We start from the raw sequence: 11,938 nt of genomic DNA, 5'->3' as shown, positions 1-11,938 counted from the left end.
TTGGAACACCCGAATATATTAAGCAAATACAAACAAATCTGAAGGCAGAAAAAGACAACAGTGAAGTAATATTAGGGGTTCAATGCCCCACTCTGAATAAGAAAACGTTGGTCTTGAACTGCACCTAAGATCAAAGGGACCTGACAGACATGTACAAAAGATGCCATCCAACTATAGCAGAATACACATTCTTCTCAAGTACACAGAGAACACTCTCTAGGATAGATCACATGTTAGGTCACAAAACAAGTATTAACAAATTTAAAAAGATGGAAAACATATTAAATATCTTTTCCAACCACAATGGTACAAAACTAGAAATCATTAACAGGAGGAAAGCTGGGAAATTCACAAATACGTAGAATTTAAATGACACACTCCTGAATGACCTATGGGTTAAACAAGAAATGATTAAAAAAAACATATTCAAACAAATGTAAATGGAAACATAACACACGAAAACTTATGGGCTGCAGTAAAAGCAATTGTAAGAGGATAGTTTATAGCAATAAATGACTACATTAAGAAAAAAGAATGATCTCTAATAAACAATCTAACTCTATATCTCAAGGTATGAGAAAAAGAACAGACTAAGGTTAAAGTTAGCAGAAATAAATAATAAAGATCAGAGCAGAAATAAATGAAATAGAAACTAGAAAAATGACAGAAAACACCAATAAAAGTAAGAGGTTTTTAAATTTTTTTTAAAAAACTTTTTACTTTGTTTTTTGGCCACTCTGTATGGCTTTTGGGATCTTAGTTCCCTGACCAGGCATTGAACCTGGACCCCCTACAGTGGAAGTGCAGAGTCCTAACCACTGATCACCAGGGAAATCTCAACAGTTGGTTTTTTTGAAAAGATAAATTGACAAGCCTTTAGCTAGATTATGAAAAAAAGAGAGACGACTCAAAATCAGAAATGAAAGAGGAGACATAACAACTGATACTGCAGGAATACAATCAATCAGAAGAAACTAGAATGAACAATTATTTGCCAACAAATTGGATAACTCAGAAGAAATGAATAAAACTCCTATAAACATAAAACCTACCAAAATAAAATCATGAAGAAATAGGAAATGTGAATTAACCTATAACTGGTAAGCAGATTGAATCACTAATAAAAACAATCTCCCAACAAAGAAAAGCCCAGGACTAGGCAAAATCACTGGGAATTCTACTAAATATTTATTTATTTATTTATTTTTTGCGGTATGAGGGCCTCTCACTGTTGTGGCCTCTCCCGTTGTGGAGCACAGGCTCCGGACGTGCAGGCTCAGCAGCCATGGCTCATGGGTCCAGCTGCTCAATGGCAGTGGGATCCTCCCGGACCAGGGCACGAACCTGCATCCCCTGCATCAGCAGGCGGACTCTCAACCACCGTGCCACCAGGGAAGCCATCTACTAAATATTTAAAACATTAATATCAATCCTTCTCAAAGTCTTCCAAAAAATTGAAGCAGGAACACTTCCAAGTTCATTTTATGAGACCAGCATTACTCTGATATCAAAGCCATTTAAGAAGAATACAACAGAAGAAAATTACAGGTCAATATCCCTGATGAGGGTGTCCCTGGTGGCACAGTGATAAAGAATCCACCTGCCAATGCACAGGACACAGGTTCGAGCCCTGGTCCAGGTAGATCCTACATGCTGCGGAGCAACTAAGCCCATGTGCTCTAGAGCCTGCGAGCCACAACTACTGAACACGTGTGCTGTAACTACTGAGGCCTGCATGCCTAGAGCCCGTGCTCTGCAACAAGGGAAGCCACCACAATAAGAAGCACGTGCACCACAACAAAGAGGAGCCCCCACTCGCTGCAACTAGAGAAAGCCCACACACAGCAACTAAGATCCAACAAAGCCAAAAATAAATAAATAAAATAAGTAAATAAAAAGAAAATCCCTGATGAATAGAGAGGCAAAAATCCTCAACCAAATACTTGCAAACCAAATCCAACAGCACATTTATAGGATCATACATCACAATCAAGTAGCATTTATCCTTGGGGTGCAAAGATGGTTCAAAATCATGTGCAAATCAATAAATGTGATACACCACATTATCAGAACGAAGGATAAAAATCATAATCATATGAATAGATGCTGAAAAGCCATTTTAAAATTCAATATCCATTCATGATAAAAACTCTCAACAAGTTAGGTATAGAAGGGGGACTTCCCTGGTAGTCCAGTGGTTAAGAATCCATCTTCAAACGCAGGAGACACGAGTTCAGTCCTGGGTTGGGGAACTAAGCCCATGCACTGCAACTACTCAGCCCATGCACTGCAACTACTGAGCCCACACACTCTGCAGCCCGCCTGCCACAACTAGAGAGCCCATGCACCACAACTACTGAGCCCACGTGCTCTGGAGCCCACATGCCATAACTAGAGAGCCTGTGCGCTGCAACCAGTGAGCCCATGCGCTCTAACTAGAGGGCCTGCAGGTCACAGCTACTGAGCCCGCACACCACAACTAGAGAGAAGCCTGTACACAACAAAAAGATCCTGTACACCACAACTGACACCAGACACAGCCAAATTAATTGTTTTTTTTTTAAAAAAAGCTAGGTATAGAAGGAATGTACTTCAACATGTCTGACAAGCCCATACCTAACATCATATTGAACATTCAAAAGCTAAAAGGTTTTCCTCTAACATCAGGAACAAGACAAGGATGCCTACCCTATCCGTTTTTATTCAACATAGTACAGGAAGCCCCACCCAGAGTAAGTAGAGAAGAAAAAGAAAGAAAAGGCAGTCAAATTGGACTGGAAGAAGGAAAAGTGTTTGTTTGCAGGTAACGCACTCTTATATGTAGAAACCCCCAAAATTCCACCCTAACAAATGAATTCAGTAAAGTTTCAGGATAAAAAGAACCAATATACAAATTTCAGTTGCATTTATATACACTAATTACAAACTGTCTGAATAGAAAATTAAGAAAGCAATCTTATTTTAAATAGCATCAAAAGAATAAGATACTCAGGAACAAATTTAATCTAGGGGATGAAAGATTTACATTCTGAAAATCATAAGACAACGATGAAAGAAACTAAAGAAGACATAAATAAATGGAAAGATATCCAGTATTCTTGGATTGGAAAAATTAATATTGTTAATTTTACAAAGAGCAATTTACAGATTGAAAACAATCCATTTCAAAATTCAAATGACATTTTCCACAGAAATAGAATAAACAATCCTAAAATTTGTATGGAATGATGAAAAATTCCAAATAGCCAAAACAATCTTGAAAAAGGACAAATCTAGAGGCATCACACTTTCTGATTTCAAACTATTACAATTCTATGGTAATTAATACATTATGGTACTGGCATAAAAATAGACACATAGACCAACTGAACAGAATACAGAGCCCAGAAATAAACTCATGCATATGTGGTCAACTGATCTTTGATAGGCACAACAAGAACACACAATGGAGAAAGGATAGCTTCTTCCAAAAATTGTGATGGAAACACTGGTTATCCACAAGCAAAAACAATGAAACTATGGCCTTATCTCACACCACTCACAAAAATTAACTTGAATCGGATTAAAATTTTGAAACATAAACCCTGAAATTGTAAAACTTTTAGAAGAAAATACAGAGAAAAAGCTCCTTGACATTGGTGTTGGCAACGATGTTTTTTAGATAACACCCATAGCACAAGCAATGAAAGCAAAAATAAACAAGTGGGACTATATCAAATGGAAAAGCTTCTTTATAGCAAGGGAAACAAAATGAAAACACAACCTAAGGAAAAGGAGAAAATACTTGCAAAGGATTTATCTGATAAGGGGTTAATATCCAGAAAATATCAGAACTCATACAATTCAACAATAAAAAACTAAAGAATCCAATTAAAAATGGGCAAAAGGACCTTAACAGATATTTATCCAAAACATACAAATGATCAACAGGTATGTGAAAAGGTGCTCAAAATCACTAACATCGGGGAAATGCAAATCCAAACCACAATGAGATACCTCACACCTGTCTGGAACACTACTATCAAAAAGACAACAGATACATGTTCGTGAGGATGTGAAGAAAAGGAAAACCTTCTACATTGTTGGTAGGAATGTAAATCGGTACAGCCATTAGGGAAAACTGTATGGAATTTCCTAAAAATTAAAAATAGAACTCTGGGGCTTCCCTGGTGGCGCAGTGGTTGAGAGTCCGCCTGCCGATGCAGGGGGCACGGGTTCGTGCCCTGGTCTGGGAAGATCGCACATGCCGCGGGGCGGCTGGGCCCGTGATCTATGGCCGCTGAGCCTGCGCATCGGGAGCCTGTGCTCCACAACAAGAGAGGCCACAGCAGTGAGAGGCCCGTGTACAGCAAAAAAAAAAAAAAAAAAAAAAAAAAAAAAAAAAAAAAAATAGAACTCTGCATGGTCCAATAATCCCAATTCTGTGTCTATTTTCAGAGGAAATAAAATCTGTATCTCAAACAGGTGTTTGCACCCCCATGTTCACTGCAGCATGATCCACAATAGCCCAGGTATAAAAACAACCTAAGTACAGGCATACCTTGTTTTACTGTGCTTCACAGATAACTCATTTTCTTACAAATTGAAGGTATGCAGTAACCCTGTGTCAAGCAAGTCTACTGGCGCCATTTTTCTAACAGCATTTGCTCACGTTGTGTCTGTGAGTCACGTTTTGGTAATTTTTGCGATATTTCCAACTTTCTCATTATTGTTATACTTGTTATGGTGATCTGTGATCAGTGATCTTTGTTTTGGGGTGCCACAAACTGGACCCATAAGACAGCAGACTTAATCGATAAACACTGTATGTGTTCTGCCTGCTCTACGGACTGGCGAATCTGTCTCTCTCCCTCTCCTCACGCCTCCATATTTCTTGAGATGCAACAATACTGAAATTAGGCGAATTAATAACCCTACAATGGCCTCTAAGAGCTCAAGTAAAAGGAAGGATCACATGTCTTTCACTTTAAATCAAAAGCTAGAAATGATAAAGCTTAGTGAGGAAGGCAAGTTAAAAGCCAAGAGAGGCTGAAAGCCAGGTCCTTGGACCAAACAGTATTAACCAAGTTGTATCAATAAATGCAAAGGAAAAGTTCTTCAAGTAAATTAAAAGCGCTACTCTAGTGAACACACAAAGAATAAGAAAGCAAAATAGTCTTATTGCTGATATGGAGAAAATTTTAGTGATCTGTATCCAAGATCAAGCCAGCCACAACATTACCTTAAGCCAAAGCCTGATCCAGAGTCAGGCCCCAACTCTCTCCAATTCTGTGATGGCTGAGAGAGGTGAGAAGCTGGGGGAAAAAAAATATGAAGCTAGCATAGGTGGGTTCATGAGATTTAAGGAAAGAAGCTGTCTCGATAACATAAAAGTACAAGGTGAAAAAAAAAAGTACACAGTGAAGCAGCAAGTGCTGATGTAGAAGCTGTACCAAAGTTATCCACATGATCTAGTTAAGATAATTAATGGACATGGCTACACTAAACAACACATTTTTAATGTAGATGAAACAGTCTTATGTTGGAAGAAGATGGCATCTAGGACTTTCACAGTTAGAGAGGAGAAGTCAATGCCTGGCTTCAAAGCTTCAAAGGACAGGCTGACTCTCTTGTTAAGGGTAATGCAGCTGGTGACTGAAAGTTGAAGCCAATGCTCATTTATCATTCTGAAAATCTTAGGCCCTTAACAATTCTGCTAAATCTACTCTGCATATATTCTATAAATGGAACAACAAAGCCTGGATGACAGCATGTCTCCTTATAACATGATTTACTGAATATTTTAAGACTACTGTCGAGACCTACTGCTCTGAAAAAAAAAATGTTCTCAAAATATTACTACTCACTGACAATGCAGCTGGTCAGCCAAGAGCTCTGGTGGAGATGTACAAGATTAATGTTCTTTTCATGCCTACTACTACAACATCTATTCTGTAGCCCATGGATCAAGTAGTTTACACTGTCAAGTCTTAAGAAATACATTTCATAAGGCTATAGCTGCCATGGATAGCAATCCTCTGATGGATCAGGGCAAAGTAAATTGAAAACCTTTTGGAAAGGACTCACCATTCTAGATGCCATTAAGAACATTTATGAATCATGGGAAGAGGTAAAACTATCAACATTAACAGGAGTTGAGAAAAAGCTGATTCCAACTCTCTAGATGACTTTAAGGGGTTCAGGATTTCAGTGGAGGAAGTAACTGCAGATGTAGTGGAAAAACCAAGAGAACTAGAATTAGAAGTGCAGCTGGAAGATGACTGGATTGCTGCAATCTCAAGAGAAAACTTTAACAGATGAGGAGTTGTTTCTTATGGATGAGAAAAGAAAATGGTTTCTTGAGATGGAATGTACTCCTGGTGAAGATGCTGTGCAGATTGTTGAAATGATGACAAAGGCTTTAGAATATTACATAAACTTAGTTCATAAAGCAGCAGTAGGGTTTGAGAAGATTGACTACAATTTTGAAAGAAGTTCTACTGTGTGTTAAATGCTATCAAACAGCATCACGTGCTACAGAGAAATCATTCCTGAAAGGAAGAGTCCATTGATGTGGCAACCATCATTCTTGTCTTATTTGAAGAAATTGCCAAAGCCACCAAAACCTTCATCAACCTGATCAGTCAGCACCTTGATCAGTCAAAATTAAGGCAAGGGACTTCCCTGGTGGCACAGTTGGTTAAGAATCCGCCTGCCAGGACTCCCTGGTGATGCAGTGGTTAAGACTCTTCCTGCCAATGCAGGGGACACGGGTTCGAGCCCTGGTCTGGGAAGATCCCATATGGTGCGGAGCAACTAAGCCCGTGCGCCACAACTACTGAGCCTGCGCGCTAGAGCCAGCGAGCCACAGCTACTAAGCCCGCATGTCACAACTACTGAAGCCCGTGTGCCTAGAGCCTGTTTTCCACAAGAGAAGCCACCCCAAACAGAAGCCTGTGCACTGCAATGAAAGAGTAGCCCCCACTTGCTGCAACAAGAGAAAGCTCACGTGCAGCAATGAAAACTCAATGCAGCCCAAAATAAATAAATAAAATTAACAAACAAACAAAAAATAGAATCCACCTGCGAAAGCAGGGGACATGGGTTCAGGCTCTGGTCCGGGAAGATCCCACGTGCCGCGGAGCAACTAAGCCCTTGTGCCACAACTACTGAGCCAGCACTCTAGACCTCGCGTGCCACAACTACTGAAGCCCATGCACCTAGAGCCCGTGCTCCACAACAAAAGAAGCCACTGCAATGAGAAGCCCCTGTACCACAATGAAGAGTAGCCACACTCGCTGTAACTAGAGAAAGCCTGCGCACAGCAACAAAGACCCAACACAGCCATAAATAAATAAATTTATTTATTAAAAATTTTTTTAAATAAATTGCTCCAGCAGCAAAAAGATACAACTCAAATGATGATTAAAATTTTTTTAGCAATAAAGTATTTTTTAACTAAGGTATATATGTTGCTTTTTAAGACATAATGCTATTGCACACTTACTGGCTACTATACAGTGTAAACATAACATTTATAGGCACTAGAAAACAAAACTTTTGGTGACTTGCTTTATTGTGTTACTCACCTTATTGCGGTGGTCTGGAACCTAACCTGCAATATGCCTGTATCTGTCTACGAATGAATGGATTAATAAAGTCTGGTATTTATATGCAATGGAGTAATATTCAGCCATTAAAAAAGGAACTCATGCATTTGTGACAACAATGATGAACATGGAGGGCATAATGCAAAGTGAAATAAGCCAAAGAAAGATAAATACTGTATGCGATCCCTTATATATGGAATCGTGGGATAAAAAACAGTTGAACCCATAGAAACAAAGAGTAGATGCAGGGTGCTCAGGTCTAGAGGAAATGGGAAGATGTTGGTCAGTTTTATAAGATGAATAAGCTCTGAAGAACTAATACAGCATGGAGCCTATACTTAATAATGCTGTATTGTATACTTCAAATGGGCTAACAGAGTAGATCTTAAGTGTTTTCACACACAAAAAAAATGTAAATACAATTATGTGAGGTAATGGATGTGTTAATCAACTTGACTGTAGTAATCATTTCATACTGTATGTGTGTATATAAAATCATGACATTGTACACTTCCTTGTACTTTTTATTTTTTTTTTTCATTTTTTGGCCACACTGCGTGGCTTGTGGGATCTCAGTTCTCTGACCACGGATTGAACCCGGGCCATGGCAGTGGAAGTGCTGAATCCTAACCACTAGACCACCAGGGAACTCCCTGTACACTTTAAATACATACAGTATTATTTGTCAATTATACCTCAATAAGCTGGAGAAAAGAAAAGAGATCTAAACACCACAAGTAGAACCATTAAGGACAGCCTTAGAAAACAGCCCATGGTCCAGGTAAGTAATGGTCATGACAATACCTTCAATTCCTGGCATATGGAGGCAGAAGGAAATGTCAGATAATAAGAAGGAACAAAACCTGGGACACAGAAGTACCATGGACCTGGACTCACCACCTGACCAGGGAAAGGGCAAGTAAGATGCAATCCATAAGCCTCACTGCAAGAATGCTGACCTCAAATCCACCCCTACGAGCATTCAGTACAGACTGTATTGGGGCTACGGGGAGAGAAGGGGGCAGTGCCAACAACCCAGCCCTACCTATCACAGCAACTACCCAGAAAGCTGGGGAAACAAGCAGTGCCCAAGGTCCATATGTGAGAAGGACAGAGCACACCTTGGAGAAAAGAGGGTGAGGCAGGATACAGAGCCTAGCCCAGGTCACTGGGGATGGTCAGTCTCTTACCCAGTGAAGATATAAGTGCAAAGTTCTCCAGCATCACATCATGGTACAGGTGTCTCTGAGCCTCATCAAGGAGCTTCCATTCCTCCCAGGAGAAGTACAGGGCAATGTCCTCAAAGGTCACACCAACCTGTCATGAATGAGATAGATGAAACATAAACATTCTCTCTCTGAGGACCCACAATTCATCTCCTCACACATGTATTCCATGGTCATCCTCCATCAGAGTTCCCCACGTCAGGCCTCGTGCCAATGATGCCTGATCTCTCCTCACTGCGTTCAGCCCTCAGCCACAAAAGGCGGTGGCCGGGGGGATAAACGCCATCTAAACGCTGGGCCTGGCCTACAGGGCCCCATCCCTCCCCCGAAGTAATTCCCCTGAGTTCTCCCACATTGTGCCTCCAATACACAGCAAAACATGGGCTCATCTTTACCCTTAATCCCCAACACCAGGTCCTGTGGGCCCTCAGCTCACACTTCCCCTTGATGTGCACGTCATTCAGTTGACCAAACCTCTTTCACATCTTCAGACCTCACAGTTGCACTCCCACAGCTCTACCACCTCCCTGCCCCACATCACAGGCACCTCTCTGGACTCACCCAGGTACTTGGAACGTGGCATCCACAGAGTGCTTAACAAAATCAAACATGATCTGGTACAATCCCAGTTCTCTGAGGGAGCCCATAGCCAGGGAAAGCCCTGCCTGCCTTGCTTCTGATCTCTGTTTCAGTATTAGCCACCCAGAACCAGTGAGGGACTGGGACACCCTCTCCTGCCTTACATAGGTTCCATAAGTGTCTCTTCAACCTTCAGAACCTGGGCGAAAAAGGAAGGCAACCATGGCTGGGCTCCATGTGTGCAGGACTCCCTTGTACCCTGGAACCTAGTGACCTCAGGCTGACTGACTAACCTCTGCTGTCTCTCATCAGATCCTGTGACATTGGACGAGGACTCAACTCCCTGTGCCTCTCTTTGTCATCCCCATTCCAATCCTATCTGTTCGTTCTCTGAGCAGCTTTTTGAAAACTTTTAAAGCCCTCAAATACACTGCTCTTCGTCCGTTCACAGCCCTCCGTGGCTCGCAGGTCCCTCAGAATAAAGCAACAACCTCTCTCTCTGCCGGTCCAGGCGTGATTCCACCTCACACTCTCTTTACTGCAGTCATAAGATGCACCCCAGGTTTCCCGAATCCTCCTGGCTCAGTCCGACCTCCAAGCCTTTGCACCTGTCGGTTCCTTCGCCTGTCACCCTCGCCCACGCGCCGCCCACGGCCACGTCACCGTCCTGGACACCGCGGCCTGGGCTGCGGGCACGTAAACAGGCGCCCCGCACTCGGGGCTATAGTGTCTGGTGCCTTGTGGGCGGTGAGGGGCCGGAGGACGAGCGTTTACCTCAGGCGGGTCCCTCAGCGCCGCCGTCGCCATCGGACTCGGTGGACAGAGCGGGCCCGGGAGCTGCGGGAGATGAGGCGAGACGCGGGCACGGCGGTCACTCTCCCGGGCTTGGCGCGCGATACCCCGGGCGGCGTCGCCTAGCCTCAGACCTGCCTCTGTGTTGCGGGGACAGGCCCTCCTCTCGGATCTTCTCGGTCCTGTCACTTCGATCCTGACACAACGCTCCGGAGCGCGAACAAACTGGAGGGGAGCATAAATGACCGCCACAACGGGGTCGCCGGAAGTCCCGCCCAGACGCGCACGCGCGGGAACCCCTCATCCTGATTGGCCGTTGCTGCCTCTCGGCCCGTGCCTTCAGGGTAATGTAGTTCCCAGCGCTCCAGAGGCCGCGGCGAATCTAGTTCATAATGTTCAACAGGAGCATTGGATTTGCAGCCCCTTGAGGAACGCTGCTGGTGGTGTTCCTACCTCAAAGGAGGGAGGGGCTTTGGTCGTTGTTAAAGGCCGCGAAGAGACATTATTTCAGACTCCATTAAGCCCAGGCAGCTCCTAGAGGATAAAACTATTATTTGCGATGCTCGCAAATCTACTCATCTAAATGGCCGTATCATTCCAGTCATTCGTATATAAAATGAATCCACACATAGCTAGAAACATTGTTTATTGATCTTCAAATGCATGTGGTCTGAAGTGTTACTCAGTTTTTTAAGTTTCAGTTTGTTTGGTCAGGAAGAAGAAAAAAGAGTCCATTGAGGTCCATGACAGAAAAGCAAGTAGTGTGATGTTAGGCTGCCCTGAAGCGGATGGACAAGCAGGAGCTCTGCCTCTGGTTCCCCCAGAAAACGGTTCCCCTGCCTATGTTATCAGTCATTTTGAGGAGTAGAAGCAAAAATGAACAGGATCATCAAAAGTGGAAGAAAAATAGGAACTGCCAAACTAAACGCCCTAAATTGTATAAAAGCTAATTTTTATTTTGTGGCCTTTTTAGAATTGTTACAATTGTGTAATCCTCTCTCTCTCTCTCTCTCTATATATATATATTGTTTGTTTGTTTGTTTTTGTTTTTGTTACACAAATCAACCCATTTATTAAAGGCTAGCAAGGTTTCAAATGGTGGTGCTTCTATGGTCCTTCAATTCCTTCAGTTGTCTGATGGCAGAATTTACTGTGACAGCAGAAGTGGTGTTGTAGACCTAACTATATTTCTTGGGTGTTGAGCTCATTTATTTGGTGATGAGAAAACATTAAATGAGAATTGTGTTTGTCTGCTAGGGCTGCCATAACATTTTAATACTATTGAAACCTTGGGTAGTCATAAGTTATAAACTGTAACCTGCCTTCACTGATCAAACTCACTTTGCTTTTACAAAAACTTGCGGGTACTCCCAAGCGGCAAATAGCCTAAACACTAAGATCTTTGCCCAAGTTGTGTTTTAGGAAATTGGGAGTCAGCTGTGTCCAGTTTGAGCTCGAGCTGGTTAAAACTGGTTAAGACCACTGACCCTCCATCTGGGCATGTGCAAATGTCGGCTCAGTGACCTTTTGATGTCAGAGGGCCAACAGCCCACCCTCAGAACATGCTAACACTGCCGTTTTCTGAACAGGTGTCTCATGAAAAAATCTGTAGCTTACTTTTACCTGTGCAGAACAACAATCACCTTTTCTTATCTTCAATTCCCATCCCCCTACCCCCACCCCCCACCCAGCTTTATCCCATAAACATTCCTAGCCTCTCCCCTTTGGGGAGGTGAATCTGAGATTTGTCTT

General features: G+C 42.5%; 1 protein-coding gene across 3 annotated transcripts in view; it reads right to left on the bottom strand.

Annotated features, from left to right (window-relative positions):
- LOC101323668 (uncharacterized) overlaps nt 1-11,938 on the bottom strand; it is a 47,122-nt gene that overhangs the window by 13,259 nt on the left and 21,925 nt on the right. Inside the window, exons 1-2 of one of the 3 annotated variants that reach the window (XM_073796740.1) lie at nt 10,169-10,716; nt 8,780-8,906 (exon numbers count right to left, since the gene is read on the bottom strand). In XM_073796740.1, the coding sequence (XP_073652841.1) occupies nt 8,780-8,906; nt 10,169-10,201 (160 nt within the window). In that variant the 5' untranslated portion in view covers nt 10,202-10,716. Of the gene's footprint in view, nt 1-8,779; nt 8,907-10,168; nt 10,717-11,938 lie in introns of those variants that run through there. The other 2 variants (XM_019928909.3, XM_073796739.1) reach the window with 2 other exon arrangements.

This window comes from Tursiops truncatus, chromosome 19 (genome assembly GCF_011762595.2).
Source record: "Tursiops truncatus isolate mTurTru1 chromosome 19, mTurTru1.mat.Y, whole genome shotgun sequence".
NCBI classification, from domain to species: Eukaryota; Metazoa; Chordata; class Mammalia; order Artiodactyla; family Delphinidae; genus Tursiops; species Tursiops truncatus.
The sequence above is the reverse complement of the archived record's forward strand: the minus strand, read 5'-3'. Positions and strand labels throughout refer to the sequence as shown.